This window comes from Amblyraja radiata, chromosome 1 (genome assembly GCF_010909765.2).
Source record: "Amblyraja radiata isolate CabotCenter1 chromosome 1, sAmbRad1.1.pri, whole genome shotgun sequence".
In the NCBI taxonomy this organism is placed as follows: domain Eukaryota; kingdom Metazoa; phylum Chordata; class Chondrichthyes; order Rajiformes; family Rajidae; genus Amblyraja; species Amblyraja radiata.
The window spans coordinates 24,279,089-24,306,035 of record NC_045956.1 but is presented as its reverse complement, the minus strand read 5'-3'; the positions used below and the strand labels follow the sequence as shown (position 1 = coordinate 24,306,035).

At 43.5% G+C, this 26,947-nt stretch overlaps 1 protein-coding gene across 2 annotated transcripts in view; it reads right to left on the bottom strand.

Annotated features, from left to right (window-relative positions):
* cpz (carboxypeptidase Z) overlaps positions 1-26,947 on the bottom strand; it is a 56,821-nt gene that overhangs the window by 26,641 nt on the left and 3,233 nt on the right. For both annotated transcript variants that reach the window (XM_033018912.1, XM_033018906.1), the window contains exon 2: positions 1,718-1,747. In XM_033018912.1, the coding sequence (XP_032874803.1) occupies positions 1,718-1,747 (30 nt within the window). The remainder of the gene's footprint in view (positions 1-1,717; positions 1,748-26,947) is intronic.

Genomic DNA, 26,947 nt, shown 5'->3' with positions numbered 1-26,947 from the left:
GCGGAGCTGGACTCGGCTCGGTGTCGGGGATAGCGGAACGCCTGGATAGCGCTCCTACCGCCTGTTGCTGCCCCCCCTTCTCCTCTTGCGGAGTTGGACGGGGGCAGATTTCGAAAGTCTTGTTTTTTCTTTTCGCGAGAGCGCTCTTTCTGTGCATCTCGCTGGAGCTGCTCCAATTGCTGTTGGATGCAGCTCAGGCGGCTGTCTCTCCTTCATTTGAGGTAGAGACATGTCCCCGTCCGACGAATCGGACGCCACCGGCCGGATGCCTGTTCGGATGGCTAGATATCCAGCCCGCAGTTCAGGCACTAGCGGGACTGGGCTCGGCGCGGTGATGGGAATAGCGGAGCGCCCGGTTCCTACCGCCTTCTTCTGGAGCTTTTGCCTTGTAGATGCGAGAGCGCCCCTCAAGCAGCGCGTCTCGCAGGCACCTGCTCCGTGAACCGCTCCAGCGGCTCAGGCGGCTCTCTCTCCCCCCATGCGGGTGGAGAGACGTCCCGTCCCAATCGGGAACACCTGCCGGATGCCTCTCGAGTGGCTATGCATCCAGCCCGCTGCTCAGGTGCTAGCGGGCTGGCCTCGGCACGGTGTCGGGGAATTACGGGACACCGGGTCGCTCCTATCGCACCGGGAAACCGTTCCTCCTTGAACGGGGGACAGTTTTGTTCCAGAGCCTTTTTCTCTGCCTGTAAAAAACACAAGCAGAAAAAAGGCTCACCTGTAAAAGAAACCCCGACCTCAGGATACTCACCTGACCGTCCGGTTCATCCTGTAACGGGACAGCCTTAGTCCCGTTGCGGCCGCTGTTGCACTGCTGGCGTAAAATGCCGCGCCTGCGCACTGAGCGGGTTCTTCACGTAGTCACTCACGTGACTCCGAAGTAAAATACATTTATTGTCATTGCACAACAACTGTACAACAAAATTCCATTGCATCTCCTTCGGTGTGTACATAGAAGACACAGGATAAAAGATTTAAAAAGAACAAAACACAACAGCCATTGACTCACATATACACCAGATCAGTAAAGAAAATAATAAATAGTTATTAAAAATATTTTAAAAGAATATTGCGCATTATCTTGCACCCCGAATTATATTGTGCTTCCCCCAGTGTTCTCTGTTAGAGTTAAGTTCTTTTATCGCACCTGGGTATAAACTATTTTTTAGTCTACAGAGACCTGTTTCAGAGACCTGTTTCACCTCCCAGAGGGTAGCAGAGTGAAAAGGTGGTTGGCAGGGTGGGATGTGTCCTGCTTGATGTTTATGGCCCGGCGCAAGCATCGGGCCCTGTATATGTCATCCAGGGAGGGCAGTTGAGCGTTTGTGATGCTCTGTGCAGTTTTAATAACTCTCTGCAGCGCCCTCCTCTCAGCCACAGTGTAGCTAGCAAACCACACCAGGATGCCATAGGAGAGGATACTTTCCACGGCGCACCGGTAGCAGCGGCTGTGAAACGTTTGCTCTCCGCAGAGATCTCAGGAAATACAGCCGCTGCTGTGACTTCTTCACGAGAGTGACGGTGTTCATTGTCCATTTGAGGTCCTGGGAGATGTATATTCCCAGGAACTTAAAGTCAGTGACTCTCTCCACCATGTCTCCTTTGATGTAGAGAGGAGCAGGTTCCTCTCTCCTCCTCCTGAAGTCAATAACAACAGCCTAGACACGTGACATATATTTCACCAAAAAATGTCAAAGCTAAAAACATGTGCCCTTACCTGTCTCAGCAGACTGAGTTTGACATCGACCTGAAAGAAATAAGAGTAGTGTTTAATATAAATGGATAAAACCCACAGGAGGGGTGACTTATGGTTTGCAATCCATGGGAAAGAAATGTAGGAAAGACACATAACATAGATACATAGATACATAAACAATAGGTGCAGAAGTAGGCCATTCGGCCCTTCAAGCCAACACCGCCATTCAATGGGATCAAGGCTGATCATCCCCAATCAGTACCCCGTTCCTATTTTCTCCCCATATCTCTTGATTCCGCTAGCCCTAAGAGCTCTATCTAACTCTCTTTTGAATGCATCCAGTGAATCAGCCGCCACTGCCTTCTGAGGCAGAGAATTCCACAGATTCACAACTCTCTGGGTGAAAAGGTTTTTCCTCATCTCAGTTCTAAATAGCCTACCCCTTATTCTTAAACTGTGGCCCCTGGTTCTGGACTCCCCCTACATCGGGAACTTTTCCTGCATCTCGTCTGTCCAATCCCTTAATATTTTTATATGTTTCTATAAGATCCCCACCCATCCTTCTAAATTCCAGTGAATACAATCCCAGTCGACCCATTCTTTCATCATATGGCAGTTCCGCCATCCCGGGAATTAACCTGGTGAACCTGTGCTGCACTCCCTCAATGGGAAGAATGTCCTTCCTCAAGTAACAAATAAATACAATTCACCCAAAGTTAAAGTATATCCAAGCAATTTAATTAATTTCCTGTATTTCATTGTTGAACATCATGTGCTATTTATGAACGAATATCTGCTTTCGGAAGCCATAAACTGGCAATATGTAATTCAGCTCCCACCTCTGCTCTTTCCTCAGTTCAGGCAAAGTAGGTACTGCATCTGTAAATGTAATCCAAACTTATGGGTCAGACTGAACTACCTCACAGACTGCCACCCATCTGGCCTTTGATGGGCACATTGTCTTCAGATTCTACTTTGTTGCATTGATGCAGCCCCCAGCAAGCAGTGATCATGATGGAAACACAAAATGCTGCAATCTGGAGCTAAATAAGTCAAATGCTGGAGGAACTCATCGAGTCGAACAGCAACGTTTGAGGCAAAGAGGTAGTCAACCTTTTTCGGACAGGACTCTCCATCAAGACTGAGTGCAGAGGGAAGATAGCCAATCTATATTACTAAAACTCTGTTCTTGACCGCTTTTGGCGATCTGTGCTGCGATTTCCTAGAGAACGCCGCCACCTACGGCCATCATTTTTGGCCACCTCGCTCAGAGCCCCCCTCTGCCGCATGTGTGCCGAGGATTTTTCCCGTCGATGAAATATGACCGAGATATTAATGTTTTTACAACATTCCCCATTCTCTCTGCTGCCCCCGCTGGCAGCAGGGGAGGGAGGGACTATAAAACCCGGAGGTGTCCTGCTTCAATCACTTTCTGCCGGACCATGAAGTGAAAGGGTCACGGCTCTCTGAGCTGCAGCTCTACTCCAAGGTGAGTCCCCTGCATGTGCTTTTTCAGCCAATTGACATGTATGGTGTTCACCATTCACCATAGTCTGAAGTTTCTTGGCATTTTGTTGGAAAGTGTTTGTAAATTTGTCTCTCTATATTGTGTTTGAAATGTGTATTGAACATGAAAACCATTTGCAAATTTGTCTATCTATATTGTGTTTGTCTATCTATATTGTGTTTGAAATGTGTATTGAAAATAAAAACCATTTGTATATTTGTCTATCTATATTGTGTTTGAAATGTATATTGAACATGAATGCATTTGTATATTTGTCTATCTATAATGTCTTTGAAATGTGTATTGAACATGAAAAGCATTTGTAAATTTGTCTATCTATATTGTGTTTGAAATGTGTATTGAACATGAAAACCATTTGTATATTTGTCTATATTGTGTTTGAAATGTGTATTGAAAATAAAAACCATTTGTTATTGTTATAAAGCGTTTGCAAATTTGTTTATCTTGGGTTTTAAAATGGTTGCACCCGTTTTCAGGTGACTAAAGCATGATGTCTTTGAAATGTTGATGTAAATTGAAATGCATTTGTTGCAACGTTTTCAGGCGAGTAATGCACGAATAAAGCTTTATATTTGGACCAGAACTGTGTTTAAATTTAAAATTGGCGCTCATTTTGTGATTTTGGCGGTTGCAAGATGGCGGCGATGACGTCATTTCCGTTGACCGGTAACCCAGCAGCGATGCCGTCATTTCCGGTCGGAGGCGAGATGGCGGAGATGCCGTCATTTCCGGTCGGAGGTAAGATGGCGGCGATGACGTCATTTCCGGTCGGAGGTAAGATGGCGGTGATGACGTCATTTCTGGTCGGAGGTAAGATGGCGCTGCCTGCTGAGTGCACGAGGTGTTGAAAAATTCTACAGAACTCGTAAGTGTTTGTTTGTTGCAGCCACAGCGGCAATTGTGTTTCAGCAAAAGCTGCAATTGTGTGTGTGTGTGTGTGTGTGTGTGTGTGTGTGTGTGTGTGTGTGTGTGTGTGTGTGTGTGTGTGTGTGTGTGCGTGCGTGCGTGCGTGTGTGTGTGTGTGTGTGTGTGTGTGAATATATGTGTGTGTGTGTTTGTTGGACGTTATTTAAAAGCAGCATTGTGTTTCAGCCACAGACTACAGCAGGCTATACTGCAGGATTTGAAGATTCGTTTTATACACTGTATATTAGTAGTGTGTGTGTGTGTGAATATATGTGTGTGTGTGTGTGTGTGTGTGTGTGTGTGTGTGTGTGTGTGTGTGTGTGTGTGTGTGTGTGTGTGTGTTTGTTGGACGTTATTTAAAAGCAGCATTGTGTTTCAGCCACAGACTACAGCAGGCTCTACTGCAGGATTTGAAGATTCGTTTTATACACTGTATATTAGTAGTGTGTGTGTGTGTGTGAATATATATGTGTGTGTGTGTGTGTGTGTGAATATATGTGTGTGTGTGTGTGTGTGAATATGTGTGTGTGTGTGTGAATATATGTGTGTGTGTGTGAATATATATGTGTGTGTGCGTGGATATATGTGTGTGAATATATATGTGTGTGTGTGTGTGTGTGTGTGTAAATATATATGAATGTGTGTGTGAATATATATGTATGTGTGCGTGAATGTATGTGTGTGTGAATAGGGGGTTGCACGTAAGGTCACAAGGTCATAGGACTTGATGCACGGAGCCGCTCAATCCATCTGGAAGACATCCGTCACTTCCAGTATATGTTATTAATGCAAGAAACGCGTACTTTCCTATCTGTTAAAAACCGCCAAAATGTTGAATTTGTGCTCTGAAAAAAATTGTGGAAGTTGGGGTAAGTGTGAGAGACATGTACCCAACATTAGAATTCCAAACGTGAAATGAAATGTAGGTAAAGAGAAGCGAGAATTGAAGGGACAACAGCAGCTAAAGTGCTTGGTAAACATTGGCTGTGCAGATATCGTAACTGAAAATATTGGAATTATCGTGTTTGCTCACTGCATTTCATCACCAGTAAGGCATTATTCATGTTTTTTCTTGATTCCTTTGGTATCTAAAAATTCTCAGATCTGGCTGTAAATTTTTCTTCAGATGCGTTTTCATTTTGTATGTAAAAACCTACTTGAGAACCATATCCGATTAAAAAAAAAAAAAAAAATACAGCCAGATTTATTACTTCTGAAACTTTTTAGTTGCCAAAGGAATCAAGAAAAAACACAAATAATGCTTTAGTGTTGATGAAATGCAGTGAGCAAACGGCCAATGTTCGCTAAGCATCTCCCTGGAAGATGGAGTTGGAAACAATGGTAAGTGCCTACCAGCAGTACATCGCGTGTAATCCATTTGGTGTAGCGTGACCCGACTGCCGTGAAATCTCCCTATATATATGTGTGTGTGTGTGAATATATGTGTGTGTGTGAATATGTATGTGTGTGTGAATATATGTGTGTGTGTACATGTGTGTGTGTGTACATGTGTGTGTCTGAATATGTGTGTGAGTGAATATGTGTGTGTGAATATGTGCGTGTCTGTATATGTATGTGTGTGAGTAAATATGTGTGTGTGAATATGTGTGTGTGTGTATATGTGTGTGAGTGCATGTGAATATATATACGTGTGTGTGTGTGAATATGTATGTGTGTGTGCATGATTATATGTGTGAATATGAGTGTGGGTGTGTGTGCATATGTGTGTTAGTGCATGTGAATATATATATGTGTGTGTGTGTGTGTGTGTGTGAAATAATATAGTATTTCGCAGTTCAGAGCTTATTTGTTATGTTTAATAGCGTGATGGCTGTCAGGAAGAAGCTGTTCCTCAATGTAGATGTTACAGTTTTCAGTTACAAAAGTCGGACGTGACTCCAGAAGTCGGGCATCCGTCAGTCCACAAGCTGTTAGTCAGTCCAAAGGCCATGAGTTAATCCCAAGGCAGTGAGTGAGTCCACAGGTCATGAGTAAATCGCTCACTGCCCCCCTCCTCCACTGACATCCCCCACCTCAAGACGCTGCCCTCCGCCTGGCTATAGGATGCACCCCCTACTGAAGCCGTCCACATCCCCTGCATGAGGACACCCCACCCCCTTCTCATCAGTTCACGACAACCCCCGCCTGAAGCTGTGCCCCTCCCTTGGCTGCACAATGTTTACCACCCCCCACCCCACCCCGACAGCCCCTACCTCAAACAAATGTTTTGCACAAAATCTTCAGTGTTCATTAACTGAAATTGTCTTTAAGCTGCTTTTTCAACATCATGTCAGGAAATGTTAGAGGTCAAGGTGATGTGGCTATTGCTGTAGTATCCTCTAGGATAGCAGCTACATTTCTGCCTGGTGGAAGAACTACACATTCTCGATTCAAGAAACCCATCCAAGTGGCCGAGGATACATTGTGCAACATCGAGAAGAACTCTAAGACGGCACATTTCATGATGCAAATGAAAGTCATTCTTTGGGATGAATGTCCAATGATTAGGAGAGAATGCTTTGAAGTTGTGGACAGAACTCTTCCAGATGTCTTCAGCAACACCAAGCATTTTGGGGCCCCCCCCCCCCCCCCCTGCCAGTACAGGCCTCAGTGACTGAGCTGCCAGCCGTCAGTGACTGAGCTGCCAGCCCTCAGTGACTGAGCTGCCAGTCCAAAAATCCATTCCGCCCACAAACTCCATACTAGCTCTCTGGAAACCAGTACCTTTGGCCCAACACACTAGCTCAACAGAAATATGAAGGGAAATGTCAAAGGTTTCCTGAAGGATGGAACATCGCCCAAGAATGTTGTCATTAATAGCGTGCTTCGTTGAATGATGACTTCTGACATATTCTCAGATTTTCCTTCTTAAAATTTGACCGCTGACTTTCTCTATATTAAAATTGTCTCTTTTTATCAACAGGAAATAGTCATCAAGAGGCAGTGAGCAGCAGAACACAACAAGACACAACAAGTAAAAACTTAATAAATCTCATCTTTAAAATTTAAATTGTTCTTATATTTTAAGAGTCATTCACATTTTAAACTTTAATAACACCTTTTTGCACTTTTAATGCCTGTGTGTTCTTCATCACAATAGAACCTAATAGGCAGGAATGGCTGGTACACAAAATTGCTGGAGAAACTCAGCGGGTGCAGCAGCATCTATGGAGCGAAGGAATGGCTGCTCTGTGGGAGAGCCACTAAGAGTGCATGGGGGGAAGGTTGTTTGGAGATGCACCGAATGTGTGTGTGTGTGAGGGGAATGGCAAGGAGCAGAGTGGGGAGGGGGGGGGGGTTGAAGGTAGGCGGGGTGACTGAGTGAACTGCCAGCATACCAGGCGTGAGCGACTGCACTGCCAGCTCACGAGCCGCGAGTTAGTGAACTGCCATCCCACCAGCTGTAAGTGACTGAACTGCCAGCCCAATAATCTATTCAGTCCACCCTCTTTCCCCTTCTCTCTTACATTCTGTCACCTGTTTTGGGCAAAATTTCTGGCAGTTTCTCAGCCGCCAGCCTGCCAGGTCCGAGTGATTGTACTGCCAGGCCTCAGTGACTGAGCTGCCAGCCCTCAGTGACTGTGCTGCCAGCCCAAAAATCCATTTGGCCCACAAATTCCATACTAGCCCTCTGGAAACCAGTACCTTCAGCCCCCAACACTCATACTAGTGCAACAGAAAGCCCCCCCCCCCCACCCCCACCCCCACTGGCCAGCAATATTGGAATTGGTGGAGAGGTGGAATATTGTGTTGGGTGTCCAGCCCTCCCGTGTGATGCTGGGACCCAACGGGTCCCATTTAGTCTAGTATATATATAGAAATGAGAGGAAGTGGTGAAACGCCAGCAGGAATCAGGCCAGGTGGGAGAAAGATAGCTGTGAGAAAGAGGTTGATGGGTGGGAACTTACAAAAATAAAAATAAAAAAGATATTCGGGAAGGGGAAGGTGAAGGGGAAGGGGAAGGGAAAGGGGAGAGAGGGAGGCTGGCAGGTGAAAGGTGGAACAGATAAGGGAGAAATGTTGTGCAGATGGAACCACATGAGGGAGGTTCACGTGGTTCCATCAACCTAACCACATCAACCTAACCACATCATTAGGTTGATGAGTTTAGATAACACGGGAGAGCTAATAGAAAACGTGAACACAGGGACAGAAGGAGAGTTTAGGTGGACTGTTGGGAGTGGGAAAATAACACACAGGGTGTGGGTTATCTGAAATTGGATAATTTGATGTTCATACTATTAGGTTGTTGGCTGCCCAAGTGGAATATGAGGTACTATGCTAACTTGCATTTGGCTTCCCCATGGCAGTGGAAAAGGCTGAGGTCAAACAGGCTAGTATGGGAATGGGAAGGGGACTTGAGAAGACTTACAACTAGAACCTCAAGGTGACCTCAGGTGCTCTGCAATCTGTCGCCCAGTCCTCCACTCTGAGGAGACCACATTGCGAGCTCAGAATGCAATACACCAGATTGGAAGAGGAGCAGGTGAATCTCTGCCTCACCTGGAGGGACCATTTGTCCCTGGATGGGTGAAGGGATAAATGTTAGACCTCCCTTAGTTGCAGCAGGAAGTGTCACGGAATGTGAAGGCTATGTGGAAAGGCAGCCGCAGTGGAGTTTCTTTGCTGGCTTTCATTAAAAGTATAAGTTTCGCTCTTGGTTTTGGTTTTGATGTACCCATCTTTATTTTGTCAAATATATGTTATTCATAAACCATAATTTAAGAGTTTTGGAGGGATATAGATCTGCAGGTAGAGAGAAATTGGTCTTGCATCATGTTTGACACATACATTGTTTAGTATATTAGGTTAGTTTTAGAGATAGAGCATGGAAACAAGCCCTTTGTCTCCCCAAGTCCTTGCCGACCAGTGAACCCCGCACATTAACACTACCCTACACACACGCGGGATAATTTTTACATTTATACCAAGCCAGTTAACCTACAAACCTGTACGTCTTTGGAGTGTGGGAGGAATCCGAAGATCTTGGAGAAAACCCACGCAGGTCATGTGGAGAACATACAAACTCCGTACAGACATGCACCCGTTGTCGGGATCGAACCAGGGTCCTCTGGCGCTGTAAAGCAGCAGCTCGACCACTATGCCACGGTGCCGCCGTGCACTTGCTCCTGTGCCATTTTCTAGGTGCTAATTAAATGTGGTACCCTTTTATTGTCAAAAATTGTTGTTATTATTTTAATCAATTGTTTTTTAACTGCCTCTGAGAAAACTATGAATGATTCCTTTGACTACAGTGAGCTGAGGTTTCCGCTGCCCGAGGCCTTGTTAGTGCTTGCGGCCCATTCTGCTTCACACAGTGGCCATGGAAGAGGCTTCCAGCATGCCCTTCTTGTTGGCGCTGCAACAGAGGGGTGTACAATGGACCTGTCTAGAGTGCAGGTTGGGATTGGTGGGAGAATGACTTGCTGCAATGGCACACTCAAGAACGGCCAACAACTCCATCATCTTTAATAAAAGTGAAAATATACCTATTCACCAGTCAAATAGTGTCCTAATTAGTGGTGTATTAATTTAAATTTGCTTATTTAGGCAGGACACATTGAACTCAGATTTTGTAGATATATGCGCATGCACACCCATTATTATCCCATTTATTGATACTAGGGTGGTTTTTGGTAACCTGCGCGGAAAGCAATCTTTATATGTTTTTAGTTTAGAGATACAGCATGGAAACAGGCCCATCAGCCCACCAATCGCCACACATTAACAGTATCCTACACACACCAGGAACAATTTACATTTCTACCAAGCAAATGAACCTACAAACCTGTACGTCTTTGCAGCGTTGGAGGAAACTGAAGATCTTGGAGAAATCCCATGCAGTCACGGGTAGAACGTACAAACTCTGTACATACAGCACCCGTAGTCATGATCGAACTCTGGTCTCTGGCGCTGTCGGTGCTGCAAGGCAGCAACTCTACCGCTGTGCCACCGTGCCACCCTTGCTTTCCTTTTTGTTCATGCTGGGTTATTTTAATGTTGGGAGATTCAATAATTAGTCTTGGTTCTCCAGAGCTACAGAGGAGATTATTGGCAGATGCATCAATCCTTGGTAAATATTCACGAGGCTGGATGCAGGCTGGGATCACAGAGCCAGGTATCACTTGAGCACCCATTGATAATAGGGAGTCAGGCAAACTCATGGATCTGGAATTCTTCCTGATTTTAATGCCTCATTTAAGTGAAGTTGTGTGGTATGTTCAGCAGTCTGACAGGCAGGCCTTTGCATTGGGACAAGAATTTAGCTTTGGGAAGCGCCCACGAACGTTGCTCAAATATGTCAGAGCAGCAGGAGGAAGGCTAAAGGCATGATGGTGATAGGAAGAACTGAATGGGATTAGCTGAAATGTGAGGGTAGAAAGCTTAGAGATTTTCATTGGCGAGATGATGGAGGTGGGTAAGATTGCTGCACACCTTGCCCGTTGTTGGCCGATGAGGAGATTAGAGATATGCATAATTGTAAAATTCAAGTGATCTAATTTAAGCTAATGACTGAGTCATACAACATTGAAACAGATCTTAGGTCCAACTGAATCTTCTTCTTCTGAAACTTCTGAACTTATGGTCGGCAGGGCAGTACTCTGCATCTCGCCAACTTTTATGGGCCTGTCACGCTTAGGTGATTTTTCAGGCGATTGCAGGTTGCTGAAAAACCGGCAACCGGAACGGTGACTGGAACAGCGACTGTCAGAGTGGAACACACACACACACACACACACACACATTGCTTCCTTCACCAGCGACTGTCAGAGTGGAACACACACACACACACACACACACACACATTGCTTCCTTCACCAGCGACTGTCAGAGTGGAACACACACACACACACACACACATTGCTTCCTTCACCAGCGACTGTCAGAGTGGAACACACACACACACACACACACATTGCTTCCTTCACCAGCCAGTTATGCAGGCGGGGGACAGGGCAGGCGGGGGGAACGCTGTCTGAGTGAAATTCACACGGTGCAAAGCCAATGTGATACAGACACACACCGCAATGAACAGGAAGGTTGGCGCTGTACCTACGATGGTGGAAGCACAGTGTACGGGAAGGGTCACGTAAGTCCTTTAAAAGAGGGGGGGAGAGGGGGGAGAAGGGGGGAGAAGGAGTTGAGACAAATTTTACGAAGCCAGAGATACACGGCTGTGAAGCTCAGCGGACATTAACATTATCGGTCGTTTAACCTTGATTCTGAAAATACTGTTTATGTATTTTTTCCCAATGAGCCAATGAAATTCACCGGTCAGCACCGGCAAAAACCTATGACAACCAGTGACAACCTTCGACCTCCTGGCAACCCACTCCCACTACGGCACGAGAATTCTCGTTACTCTCCATGTAGGTCTCAATCTGGTCTGGTCTGGTCTCGAAGGAGGAGGCGTGGTGAACTCAGGCTCTTCCTGCAGTACACCCTTTTCTCAAGAGGAGGCGCTGGTGGTCTCAGGCTTATCCTGGTGACCCACCGAGTCCACGTCGACCTGCAATCCCTTTACACTGACGCTATCCGACTTACACTGGTGTCAATTTACAATTATGCCAAGCCAATTAGCCAACAAACCTGTATGTCTTTGGAGTGTAGGAGGAAACCAGAGATGCCGGAGTAAACCCACACTGGTCATGGGCAGAACGTACAATCTCCACACAGACAGCACCCGTAGTCAGGATTGAACCCGGGTCTTTGACGCTGTAAGGCAGCAGCTCTACTGCTGCCCCACCACACCGCCCAAAGTAGGAGAGTCTAAGAACAGAGGGCAACCTCAGAATAAAAGGATGTTCCTTTAGAATGGAGATGAGGATTAATGCATTTAGTCAGAAGGTGGTGAATCTGTGGAATTCATTGTCACAGACGGATGTAGAGACCAGGTCAGTGTATATTTTTAAAGCGGAGATTAATAGATTCTTGGTCAAAGGTTACAGGGAGAAGGCAGGAGAATGGGGTTGAGAGTGAAAGGTAGATCAGCCATGATTGAATGGTGGAATAGACTCGATGGGCTAAGTGGCCTAATTCTGTTTCTATGATTTATGAACAGCAATACTTCAAAGCCAATGTGTTTTCAACACTGCAGAAATGTCTATATTTCAGAAATATCCTATTGGTTGTTACACATTCTAGGATGTCCTGGGATTGTGAAAGGTGGAACCATTACACAGTGACAGAGGATAGCACTACTGCTGCAAGCATGGAATAGTAACATTCTCCCTGCAACACTGAAGTTTTCCCTTGGATACTGATGCTTCCAAACACTGGCAGGTAGGCTCTTTTTCTCCAGTTTGATTGAAAGATACAGCCTTGAAACATGCCCTTCTGCCCAATGTGTCCACGCCAATCATCGATCATCAGTTTTCGCTAGTTCTATTCTAGAAAGTAATTTCTCATCCAATCTTTACAAGTTAAGGGCCTGTCCCACTTGGCCATCATTTGCGCGCATGGTGGGTGATGACATAGGCAGTGACGTGCAGCTGCGCACAGCGTCGCAGGATTTTGTGATGTACAAAATCTTCGTGCGCCATCTGCGTGACGCGCAAATGACGGTCAAGTGGGACAGGCCCTTTAGGGGCAATTTACAGGGAGCCAATTAACCTACAAAACTGCATATCTTCGGGGTATGGGAGGAAACCAAAGCACCCAGAGGAAACCCACGCAGTCACAGGGAAAATGTGCAAACTCCACGCAGGAAGCATCTGAGGACAAGATCGATTCCCGGTCTTTGGCGCTGTGAGGCAGAAGTTCAACCGCTGTGAAACAGTGTAGAAAAATCAGATGTGAGTTGGGAATGGGCTGGTAAATTATAGTCATAAATTGATACAGTGTGGAAACAGGCCCTTCAGTCCAACTTGCCCACACTGGCCAACATGTCCCAACTACAGTAGTCCCACCTGCCTGCGCTTGGTCCATATCCCTCCAAACTTGTCCTATCGATGTACCTGTCTAACTGTTTCTTAAACGTTGGGATAGTCAAAGCCTCAACTACCTCCTCTGGCAGCTTGTTTCATACACCCACCACTCTTTGTGTAAAAATGTTACCCCTCAGATTCCTATTAAATCTTTTCCCCTTCACCTTGAACCTATGCCCTCTGGTCCTCGATTCACCTACTCTGGGCAAGAGATTCTATGCATCTACCCGATCTATTCCTCTCATGATTTTATACTCCTCTATCCTCCTGCACTCCAAGGAATAGAGACCCAGCCTACTCAACCTCTCCCTATAGCTCAGACACTCTAGTCCAGGCAACATCCTTGTAAATCTTCTCTGAACCATTTCAAGCTTGACAATATCTTTCCTATAACATGGTGCCCAGAACTGAACACAAGACTCTAAATGAGGTGTCACCAACGTCTTATACAACTGCAACAAGACCTCACAACATCTATACTCAAATTGATAAAGATGTGACAGGAAAATATATTGTATGGATTATTGTGGATGGGTGCTTGGTGATTGGTGTGGACATGATGTGTCGAAGGCCAGTTTCCTTGCAGTATGACTCTTTAAATAGAAATATTTCCTTTTTCTTCCAAATCAGAAAACTAACGTATAATAGGCTCCTTCAAGAACATCCCAAGGGTGACAGTAAAATTGGGCATGATTGTTAGATTAAATATTCAAAGAATTAAATACCTCAAATCTACTGGAAGGTGATAAAATATAGGCAATTGAAGACAAATATCCTTTTCATAACCCATTACATTTGGTACAGATGTACTAATAATAGCTATGATAAATTATTGTCACTAATTTGATTGTGATTAGCCTTTACATTGCATAGACTTACCAGTGGTAATGAAAACCTATGCTGTGTACTTTACTGTGAATTCCCTGAACTTGTACTCTAATTACAAATTTCAATATTTCAATATGACATTGTACAAGGCCCATTGAGTCTGTAACAGAGTAATTCCATTTTCAAGCAATTTTCTCATAACTTATTCTCTCTAATTTCCCACCAACTCTCTCCAGATTCTCCCACTCAACTATGCACCAGGGGAATTGTACAGTGGACAATAAGCAGACCAAACTGCATGTCTTTGCGATGTGGGAGGAAAACCAAATGGTCACTGACAGAGCACGCAATCACCAAACGCAAAGACGCCAATAGATCGGCGACATCAAACGCAGACCACGCGATCGTTTAGCTGAATACCTTGGCTCAGTCTGCCTGGGTCGATGCAATCTCCCAGTTGCTAAACATTTTAACACCCCCTCACATTCCCACACTGTCCTTTTTTTGTCCTGGGCCTCCTGCGCTGTCAGAGTGAGGCCATTGGAGGAACAGCACCTTATATTTCGCTTGAACAGCTTACAACCCAGCAGTACGAATATTGATTTATCTAACTTCAAGTAACCCCTGCATTCCCTCTCTCTCTATCCCTCTCCCACTCAAGTCGCACCAGGTTCTCATTCTCACCTAGCAAACGTTACTTGTTTGCATATATTTCATTAATTTGCTGTATATCTTTTGACATCATCGTCTATATCTCTCTTTTCACTTTTTCCTGACTAGTCAACCAAAAATGTCACCTATTCCTTCTCTCCAGAGTTGCTGCCTGTTCTGCTGAGTTACTCCAGCATTTTGTGTCTATCTTTGGTTTAAACCAGCATCTGTAGTTCATTCCGACACATGTTGTCTGCAGTTCCTTCCTACACATCATGGATGGCGCTGGAAGTCAGGCTAATACTGTGTTGCTCGAGCAATAGCTCTAATAGCTAGATTATTGTGCTGCCAATTAGAACCCAAACATGAATGTTTGACAGCTCATCCAGGGAACCTGGACAGTAACTTGCTGTCACATTTTAAAATGTGAAAGTAACACCAACACGATTAGTTTACAAAAGAAATGTACGTGAAGCAGCACAAAACATGCAGGTGTATGGTTAAGACACTGGACTAACTTTTGAACGACTGGATCATTGATTCAGAAACATAATGTAATTAATAGCAGATGAGACTTGAAATTCAATAAAAAATATATCAAAACAGATTTCCCAGCTCAGGGATATATGTCCTATCGGAAAGACAGACAGGTGGGCAGAGGGGGTGGGATGGCTCGGTTGTTAAGGAATGAAATTCAGTCCCTTGTGAGGGGTGACATAGAATCGGAAGATGTAGAGTCATTGTGGATAGCACTGAGAAATTGTAAGGGTAAAAAGACCCTAATGGGAGTTATCTAGAGTCCACCAAACAGTAGCCTGGATATAGGGTGCAAGTTGCATCAGGAGTTAAAATTAGCATGCAACAAAGGTAATGTTATGGTGGTTATGGGAGATTTCAACATGCAGGTAGACTGGGAAAATCAGGTTGGTACTGGACCCCAAGAAAGGGAGTCTGTAGAGTGCCTCCGAGATGGATTCTTAGAGTAGCTTGTACTGGAGCCTACCAGGGAGAAGGCAATTCTGGATTTAGTGTTGTATAATGAACCAGATTTGAAAAAGGAACTCAAGGTAAAGGAACCATTAGGAGGTAGTGAGCATAATATGATGTTTTAATCTGCAATTTGAGAGGGAGAAGGTAAAATCGTAAGTGTCAGTATTACAGTTGAACAAAGGAGACTATGGAGCCATGTGGGAGGAGCTGGCCAATGTTGACAGGAAAGGGACCCTAGCAGGGATGACAGTGGAACAGCAATGGCAGGTATTTCTGGGAATAATCCAGAAGATGCAGGATCATTTCATTCCAAAGAGGAAGAACGATTCTAAGGGGAGTAATGCCCCTGTCCCACTTAGGAAACCTGAACGGAAACCTCTGGAAACTTTGCGCCCCACCCAAGGTTTCCATGCGGTTCCCGGAGGTTACCGGAGGTTTTTGTCAGTCTCCCTACCTGCTTCCATTACCTGCCACCTCCGGCAACCACCTGCAACCTCCGGGCATAAGAGGCGACCGTGGCTGACAAGGGAAGTCAAGGACAGTATAAAAATAAAAGAGAAGACATATAACATAGCAAAGTTGAGCGGGAAGCCAGAGGATTGGGAAACTTTTAAAGATCAACAGAATGTAACTCAAAATGCAATACGGGGAGAAAAGATGAAGTACGAAGGTAAGTTAGCCAAGAATATAGAGGATAATAAAAGCTTCTTTAGGTATGTGAAGAGGAAAAAAATAGTTAAGACAAATACGGGTCCCTTGAAGACAGAAACAGGTGAATTTATTATGGGGAACAAGGAAATGGCAGACGAGTTGAACAGGTACTTTGGTTCTGCTTCACTAAGGAAGACACAACAATTTCCCAGATGTACTAGGGGACTGAGGACCCAGGGTGATGAAGGAACTGAAGGAAATTCACATTAGTCAGGAAATGGTTTTGTGTAGACTGATGGGACTGAAGGTTGATAAATCCCCAGGGCCTGATGATCTACATCCCAGGGTACTCAAGAAGGTGGCTCTAGAAATCGTGGATGCATTGGAAATCATTTTCCAATGTTCTATAGACTAAGGATCAGTTCCTGTGGATTGGAGGGTAGCTAATGTTATCCCACTTTTCAAGAAAGGAGGGAGAGAGAAAGCAGGGAATTATAGACCAGTTAGCCTGACATCAGTGGTGGGGAAGATGCTGGAGTAGATTATCAAAGATGTAAAAGTGGTGCATTTGGATAGCAGTAACACGATCGATCCAAGTCAGCATTGATTTACGAATGACAAATCTTCTGGAATTTTTTGAGGATGTAAAAAATAAAATGGACAAGGGAGAGCCAGTGGATGTAGTCTACCTGGAATTTCAGAAAGCCTTTGATAAGATCCCACACAGGAGATTAGTGGGCAAAATAAGAGCACATGGTATTGAGGGTAGAGTATTGACATGAATAGAAAATTGGTTGGCAGACATGAAACAAAGTGTAGGGATTAACGGGTCCCATTCAGAATGGCAGGGGTGGGGTGCTGCAAGGCTCGGTACTGGGGCCGCAGCTATTTACAATATACATTAATGATCTAGATGAAGGAAGTAAAATTAGCAAATTTGCAGATGACACAAAGCTGGGTGGCAGTGTGAACTGTGAAGAGGATGATATGGGGATGCAGGGTGACTTGGACAGGTTGGGTGAGTGGGCAGATGCATGGCAGATGCAGTTTAATGTGGATAAATGTGAGATTATCTTCTTTGGTGGCAAGAACGAGAAGGCAAATTATGATCTGAATGGTGTCAGGTTAGGAAAAGGGGAAGTACAACGAAATCTGGGTGTCCTTGTACATCAGTCACTGAAAGTAAGCATGCAGGTACAACAGGCAGTGAATGAAGCTAATGGCATGTTGGCCTTCATAACGAGAGGATTTGAGTATAGGAGCAAAGAGGTCCTTCTGCAGTTGTACAGGGCCCTGGTGAGACCACACCTGGAGTATTGTATGCAGTTTTGGTCTCCTAATTTGTGGAAGGACATTCTTGCTATTGAGGGAGTGCAGTGTAGTTTCACGAGGTTAATTCCTGGAATGGCGGGACTGTCATATGATGAAAGAATGGAGTGAATGGGCTTGTTTGCTCTGGAATTTAGGAGGAGAGGGGATCTTATAAAAACATATAAAATTATTAAGGGATTGGACACGCTAGATGCAGGAAACCTGTTCGCGATGTTGGGGGAGTCCAAAACCTGGCCACAGTTTAAGAATAAAAGGTAGGCCATTTAGAACTGAGATGAGGAACAACCTTTTCACACAGAGAGTTGTGAATTTGTGATATTCTCTGTCTCAGAAGGCAGTGGAGGCCGATTCACGGGAAGCATTCAAAGGAGAGTTAGAGCGAGCTCTTCGGGCTAGCGGAATCAAGGAATATGGGGAGAAGGCAGGAACGGGCTGCTGATTGTTGATGATCAGCGATGATCACATTGAATGGCGGTGCTAACTCGAAGGGCCAAATGACCTACTCCTGCAACTATTGTCCATGTATCTATGTATTTATGACTGGAGGTCATAGCGTCAGAATTATAGGACGTTCTTTTAGGAAGGAGATGAGGAGAAATTTCTTTAGTCAGAGGGTGGTGAATCTGTGGAATTCTTTGCGTCAGAAGGCTGTGGAGGCCGTCAGTGAATATTTTTAAGGCAGAGATAGATAGATTTTTGATTAGTACAGGTGTCAGAGGTTGCGGGGAGAAGGCAGGAGAATGGGGTTAAGAGGGAGAGATAGATCAGCCACGATTGAATGGCGGAGTAGACTTGATGGGCCTAATGGCCAATACTACTCCTATCACTTATGACCTTATGACTTTATGACCACCGAATAAGCTGGCTACTTAATGCATCTTGTTTATAACTGCTGTCTTTGTGTGACAAAGACATGAATCAGTCCTGAGTCTGCTTTTCCAGTCTGAAATCCACTTGTTTGTTCATTCATGTCTTCAGCAGATAACTCACAAATTGCCACTTTCAAACGCCCTCTATTTTGCTTCAGGGTTCCAGTGACACACAGAAGGCAAGCAAAACAATTTGTTTATACCAATAGCCATGCCATCTTTTGTTTCTCAATCAGAACACACTTGAATGCAACAATCCTTCAAAATGTAAAGAAAAAAAGAGCCACATGTTCTTTTGTAAGAACAGTACTGTATCCATGGCACTTGAGTGTAAAGCTGCAGTTCACGGTTTCATACGTCATAAATTTGTGGATTCAGGTGCCACATAAAGTCGATCCTGTCAACACAATGCAGTAAAGTGAATGCAGGAATCAATGCTGCTATTACGGAAAGCATGTCTATAAGTGAGGAGGTGACAAATGAATTAACAGCAACATTCCAGAAGTAACTGGAAATCACGAATTGGAAAGTAATGCCCCTGTCCCACTTAGGAAACCTGAACGGAAACCTCTGGAGACTTTGTGCCCCACCAAAGGTTTCCATGTGGTTCCCGGAGGTTCCCAGAGGTTTTTGTCAGTCTCCCTACCTGCTTCCACTACCTGCAACCTCCGGCAACCACCTGCAACCTCCAGGAACCGCACGGAAAGCTTGGGTGGGGCGCAAAGTCTCCAGAGGTTTCCGTTCAGGTTTCCTAAGCGGGACAGGGGCATTAGAGAGGAACTCAAGAATTACAATTACCAGGGCAGACTGATACCGAGGAGCTCTGATTTGACTAGTCTCTGGGCCCTGATGGACTTTAACACAGGACCTTAACAGAAGCGGCCTGTGAGAAAGCCGATTTAATGCTTGTAGACTTTAGATTTTAGACATACAGCGCGGAAACAGGCCATTCGGCCCACCGGGTCTGCGTCAACCAGTGATTACCCCAAACATTAACACTATTCTGTGGGTTTCTCCAGATGCATTGGTTTCCTCCCACAATCCAAAGACATACATACAGGTTTGTAAAAATTGGAAATTGTTCCTAGTGTGTAGGGCAGTGTTAGTGTACAGGGTGATCGCTGGTCAGCATGGACTCAGTGGGCTGAAGGGCCTGTTTCCACGCTGTATCACTAAAGTTTAAAGCCGCTGCCTCACAGCGTCAGAGACCAGGGGTCGATCCTGATCTTGGGTGCTGTCTGTGTGGATTCTGCATGTTCTCACTGTGACCGTGTGGGATTTCCTTTTGGTGCTCTGGATTCCTCCCACATCCCAAAGGTGAGTGGGGTCGTAGATTAATTGGCCTCTGTAAATTGTCCCTAGTGTGAACTGGTGATCGGTGGTCGGTATGGGCTTGGTGGGCTGAAGGGCCTGTTCCTATGGTGTATCTTTCAATCAATCAATTGGAGGTTGACTGGCCAATATGAAACAAAGATCTCACAGGATATAGTGCACCATAGGAATCAGTGGTGGGGACTCATTTTATATTACAATTTACATAATTTACGTGGCAGAGGGCACTTAAGGGATGTATGCTCAATTTGCGAATGTCTCAAAGACTTAGATAGGTAAATTGTGAAGAGGACGTTAGGACGTTAGGGGTAGATTCATTGAGTTAAACAGCAGGGAAACTGGTCCTTTGGCCCGTTTTGCCTTTGCTGACCAAGATGCAAATCTAAGCTAATTCCATTGGCCTATGTTTTGCCAATATCCCACCAAGCTTTCTTTTCTGTCTATTACATTATTCCCTTTATCAAGTGTCTGTACACCATGAGTGGCTCGATTGTAATCATGTATTGTCTTTCCGCTGACTGGTTAGCGCACAACAAAAGCTTTTCACTGTACCTCAGTAAAAGTGACAATAAACTATTTATGTTAAAGTATGGTAATTGTACCTGTCTCGACTTGCCATTGCCACCTCGTTTGGCAGATTGTTTAATATACCCATCACCCTATGTGTGAAACATTTTCTCCCTCAGATCCTCTTTAAATCTCTCTCCTGTGAACGCAAACCTCTGCCCAGTAGGTTTATGCTAGGGAAAAGACTGTGGCTATGTTGGGGAATATTCAGGAGTTAGAGAAATATGTGGATATGAGATACATATTAAAATAACAACCAAAATGCCAAAATAACCTGTTTGCAAGTTAACGTGTAATAATACTTTAAGCCTCTCCACACCACTTGTTGGGTGAGGGACATTTTGATCAGTGTCATTGAAGACAATGGATGAATGCACGTGGCAATTAGCCCTCATTGAAATCTCCATGATGATGAGATCAAGGAAAGCATTAAGTTGCCCTGTTGAACATTAACGCACTGTTAAAAGCATTTCCCTGACACTCAATGCACAGTTTATTTGTGGTCATTTAATAATTTGATGTTTGTGTATCTAAGGAGCCATCCCTCAACACTGTTACAAAAGAGGTCTGAATAAGGGTCTCGACCCGAAATGTCATTTATTCATTTTCTCCAGAGATGCTGCTTGACCCACTGAGTTACTCCAGCATGTGTGTCTATCTTTGGTGTAAACTAGCATCTATAGTTCCATCCTACACGTATTTTGGGTGTCCGGGATCTGTCCGCAGATGCTTCCAGACCATCCATATGAATGACTTTGTCCCAGCAATTGAGTGTGAATATTCAGAGGTGTTTTTGCAGTTATAGTAGGCAACCAGAGTAAACATTTAATTCTGCAAAGTTACCTGCCAACATTCAAATTGTTAAAGCTATGTAGATATTGATAGCCATTAAAACTGTAATTAATCATTTATTGAGTAGGAAATAGACAATAGACAATAGACAATGGACAATAGGTGCAGGAGTAGGTCATTTGGCCCTTCGAGCCAGCACCACCATTCAATGTGATCATGGATGATCATCCCCAATCAGTACCCCGTTCCTGCCTTCTCCCCATATCCCCTGATTCCGCTATTTTTAAGAGCCCTATCTAATTCTCTCTTGAAAGCATCCAGAGAACCTGCCTCCACCGCCCTCTGAGGCAGAGAATTCCACAGACTCACCACTCTCCGTGAGAAAAAGGATTTCCACGTCTCTGTTCTAAATGGCTTACTCCTTATTCTTAAAATGTGGCCCCTGGTTCTGGACTCTTAAACTGTGGCCCCTGGAACGAACTGCAGATGCCGGTTTAATTCAAAGATAGACACCAAATGCTGGAGTAACTCAGCGGAACAGGCAGCATCTCTGGTTAAAAGGAATGGGTGATGTTTTGGGTCAAGACCCTTCTCCAGACTGATCTGATCTAAATGATGTTAATCATTTATTGTTGTCTTTGTGTTTAACAAAAATATAAAAATGTGATGTACTTTGAGTTTAGAGATTACATCGAGAGGATCTCCATGAGAATTGTGGTTTGGCTTGATGAACAAAAGGTTTTCATAACAACCAGCTTCAGCCTCTGGGTGGTTTCGTTCATGTCTACTCTCACGCCTTTATAAACATCTATAAGGTGACTCTTCAATCTCCTTTGCTCTCAGAAAAAGAATCCCAGTTTATCTGATCTATCCTTACATCTCAAGCCTTCTGGTCCATATAGACAGTTAATGTGAGTGGAAATGATTCTGGCAAATGGAGAAATGTAAGAAATGTGAAATTAGCCATTTTGGCAAAAAGACATTCGATTTTAAAAATATTGTGAAAGATTTAATACTTTGGAGATGCAAAGGATCTGGGGGTCCAATTGCACAATTCACAAAAGGTTGTATTTTCAATGTTCTGGCCATAGCTTTTATTCATATCAAATAGTAAATGATGTTCAATACTTGGCACTTAAAATCAAAGCTGGTTCATTTTTAATATGGTCTAAATGAACTTAGATCTTGTTTCCTTTTCAGTGGTATTGTCCACTGCAGACACATTGCAGATACCATTGGCAACAGTATCAAAAGTAACCTCAATTTAAGGCACACCCAGAGAAACAGATGGAAGTGTGCAGGTTGAAACATAAACAAAGGACTTAATCCTAGCTGAGAGTTGACAATAACTGTTTTTTATGTAATCGCAGTGTTTGACCAAGTGAGTCATTAAGGCACAATAGTAAAACTGGTCAATGGACAATAATGGGGAAACCCTTCCAATATTTGGTGTCATAACTTGCACAAAGGAAGCTGACGACACAGTTTTTTTGTTGTATTTCCAACTCCTCAGCAAATGAACCAGCACATAGCTAGACACAGCAAGTCTTTGACTCCAGTCAGGCAAGAGCTGTTAGCTGGAAAATTAGATTCACCCCACCAAAATTCCAGGAAATGACCATCTCTACCAAAGACAAATCTAATCTCACACACTTGGCCATTGACTATACAGTACCTGTTGCTTCACCAATGACTAAAAAATGTACTGGACTAAAAAGAGAACTAGGCCGACAGCACCTCTCAAACTGTGAGCTCTACTATGAAGAAAGGCAAGAGTAATAAGTGTATGGAAACAGTGTTACCTGCAGATTCCCCTTCCCGTTGTGCACGATCCTATTTGGTAATTAACCTTTTACACATACCCACTTCCATGAATCTCAGGACATGGGGAGAAGTGTCAACCAATACACATACTGAATATTTATTTGGTTGAATAATGATTCAACCAGTATGATTTATTAACAAATAATTTGACTTCCTTGAAAGCCAGTTCAATTAGTTCAACAATTCAGATAATATTTTGATGAATGCTTTTGTTCAGAACATTTTCTATGTTTATTGTGGGCTATAATATTATTTGGCTTTGCATTTGTCAGTCATGTGATAATGGTCAATATTGCACCATTATTTTCAGGGTCATTATGTTAATGCCTTTTTTTTAAATTCAACTATTATTTCAAATAACTTCAGTGAAATTTCCCTTTATGACTTAAAATAATCCTGACATCCTGTTCTGAGAGCAAAATATGAATGGTGCAAAAATGACAGTTTAATCCATAAAGAACTTGTAACAATTCGAAAGATTGATTTTCTCTGGCACTTAGAAATTGCTGAATAGTTGACCTGTGTCATGCTTATAAATAGCACACCTGACAAGTAGAAGTTGAGTTCCATTAATGTTTTATACAGTGTGTAAATGCTGACTTTTTTTGGGAAGTCTTTATTGAGGATGCTTCAACCATCATGGTTTGAAACAAACTTGATGGAATAGCTGACCTTTTCACTTTTGTCTGCTCTCGAACTCTAGGGTAAAAAAATAAATAAAATCAAACAAAAACAAAAAATCAGCAAAACTCTGCAAAGTATTGCCAAGAAATGAGCCAACAGCATGATCCTTTTGAGAGAACTAAGATAAATAAAAAGTTATTACATTGTGAAATATTGAATATAAACATGATCATTAATATGTACACAGCATAAAATACAGCAGGAAAGCTAAGAGATAAACATATTGTTTCCAGAATAAATATCACTCTGTTTGCAATCGTGATAATGCAAAAATGCATGGAAAAGCCGAGAAGCGAATTGGCCCTTGCGTTAAAATAATAATCAAAAGTCAAAAGTACATTCTAATCGTATTTATTTTGTGTACGGGTGGTATCCTCACAAAATTGCTCAATGTGAGTCTTGGGGCCGTATTGTGATCGTATATATAATAAGGCCCCAGAGATTGGAACATTAATTAAGTTGGCAAACGTATTAAAGGGAAAGTCATAGAGTACAATGGGAAGGTCTAGAAGATCACAAAAACAGTTGCAGAACCACCCTCAAAATATTTACACACTACAATAGTTGCAAAGTGGCATTCCTGTAAAATAGTTTAAAAGATTCATGAAAATTCATTTCAGTTTGAGTGAGACATTTTGTTCTTGGAGGATTTTAAATGTAGAAAAATATTTTTTTTTTGTCCTGGCAGGAAACTTATTTTTTTTTTGTCCTGGCAGGAAACTTATTTTTTTTATCGATAGAAATCACATCAGGCTGAAATGAATTACTAATTGAGCAGACCTACATTATTATTCAAATAACAAATTGGCGGACTATAATTCCCAGTATTTACCTCTAACTGTTTGATATACAACAAAGATCAGTTACCAACAGGTAGCATTATAGATTCATAAGCAAGGAAACAGTGTCTTCGGCTCAACCAATATCCCCCATCTATGCCAATGCCATCTGCCCTCATGTGACCCATATTCATCTAAACTTTTCCTGTCCGTGTACTTTTCCAAATGTCTTTGAAATGTTCTTATTCTACCTGCCTTAACTACTTCCTCTGGCAGCTCATTCCATATACCCACCACCCTCTGTGTAAGAGAGTGTCCCCTCAGGTTCCTATTAAAATGTTTCCTTCTTGAACGTATGCCCTTGAGCTCTAGATTCCCCTAACCTAGTAAAAGTTTCTGTGTATTCTCCTCCTGATACACATCTGTAAGATCACACCTAAGCCTCCTGTGTTCCAAGGGAGATGTCCTAGCTTGCTCAATCGCTTCCAAAAGCACACATATTCGAGTGCCAGTAATATCCTCATGTCTTTTCTGCACTTTTTCCAGTTTAATGGCATCTTTTCTGCATTAATGGCATATTTTCTTGACCAAAACTGAACACAATACTCCAATGTGGCATCACCAGCATCTTGTACAACTGCAACATAACATACCAACATCTGTACTCAATTGCCTGACTGAAGGCCAGGAAACTATGTACTTGCACTCTTTGATCCTTCTGCTCTATAACACTTAACAGAGACCTACCATTCACCATGAAGTCCTGCCCTGGTTTGACTTCCCAATATACAACACCTCGCACTCACCTGAATTAAACTCCATGAGCCATTCCTTGGGCAAGTTGGCCAGCTGATCAAAGTCCAACCTTAGTTCTCGAAGGTGATTTGGTTTGTTGTATTGTTTAGGTAACAGAATGTTACATTAGGCCTTGTTACATTAGAGCCCCTTTGTACAAGTACAGGAGGTGGAATTTAATTCCTAAAAGCAAGTTTCATTTAAACATTAAAAAAAAAAAAACTGAAAAGTTTCATAATTTTGTTGGAACTGCCAATAATTTTTCCTTGATGAGGAAATAAACTAAGGGAAAGGGAAAATGGAGTCCAAAGTATTTATATGTTGTAAGAAATTATAAGAGAAATATATATATATTTGGATCTTTATATCTCATAAATGTATTCAACGAAGATATTTCAGACTTTTTGAAGAACCAACTTCAAGGTCGACTCCATCAACAGTGGCTTCCCATTTTGCTTCACTACAAAGGCAACCTTGTACTTTCTCCAATGCTAGTTGCCTTCAAGAAGCTCAATTTTCACTTATTTTTCAGCATGACAATGTGTATCTTCATTTCAATCTGAACTCAGTCTAAGACTTCAATAACATCTCATATCTAAGAAAGCCATTTTACCAATTATTTTGTACTCTTGTATCAATTATAAGCAGAAAGAATCAAATAGGGCCCTGCTGTACTTTTCTACTATGCTGTTGTTCCATTCATTCCCTTTCAACTATAAAGCCTTGCATCCAATTTATGTTAATTTTATCTCAGATGTGTTGCTTGCTTCGCAAATGTCTTCCTTCCCAACACCTCAAATATTAAAGTTATTCATGTTCAATCATTCTGCCTTTATAATTGGACTGAATTTTATAGCAAGTAACAACTTGTTTTTATTTAACATTTTAACATTGTGCAACAGTGTGCATACTGTTTCTGTGCATGAATATTAATCACCGGAATTTTACATTTCCCACATCAAACATTAAAGTGTCAGACTGCTTCATAGCAATACAGTTTAGAGGTAAGGAGGAAAGACTGGTATTTCTTACTGCATTTTGTAACTTGAAGGGTTCTCCAATTGGCCCCAGAATATCCAAATACAAGAATAAACATGTTGCCTTAAAAGGATACAACGCTGAGAACTATTCTGCACTCTGTATCTTCATCTTTGCTCTCCCTATTGCACTTATTCTTCAATAATCAGGAACAACGGGTGGCGCCTTGCCAGCAGCTGTTCGTCCTTTCCACTTTTTTGTTGTTTTTAGTAAAAGTGTGTTTAAGTGTGGTTTGGTGTGGGGGGTGGGGGCGGGAATTGGGGGAAACTGTTTTCTAGTCACTTACCTCGGTGGAATGCGACTTTTCTCCTAGTTGCATTTCGCCCTCCCTCGTGGCCTAACAGCTTGGATTGGTGCGGCCTCTCCTGGAGTCAGGCCCAGAGCTGCAGCAGCGGGCGCAGCGCGGACTTTCCATCGCGGAGCCGGGCGATCCCTTGCCAGGGGTCGCCAGGAAAAGTGCTCCGATCGCTGGCCCGCGGACTATAACATCCTGAAGCTGCGGTCTGCGGAGCATCTAGCCGCGGGCGCGGTGTGGACTTTCCATCACAGAGCCTGGGAACCCTTGCCGGGGATTGCCAGAGAAGAGCTGCGACCGCCAGCCTGCAGCCTGTAACATCGTGAAGCCCCGGTCTCCGGTAGGAAGCGGCCAATTCGGGAGCTCCAAGCCGCAGAGTGTCCATCCGTCCCAACGTGGGAGTTTCAAGCATCCCGACGAGAGGGCCTGTACATCGGGCCTCCGTAGCGGTGACTGCAGTGGG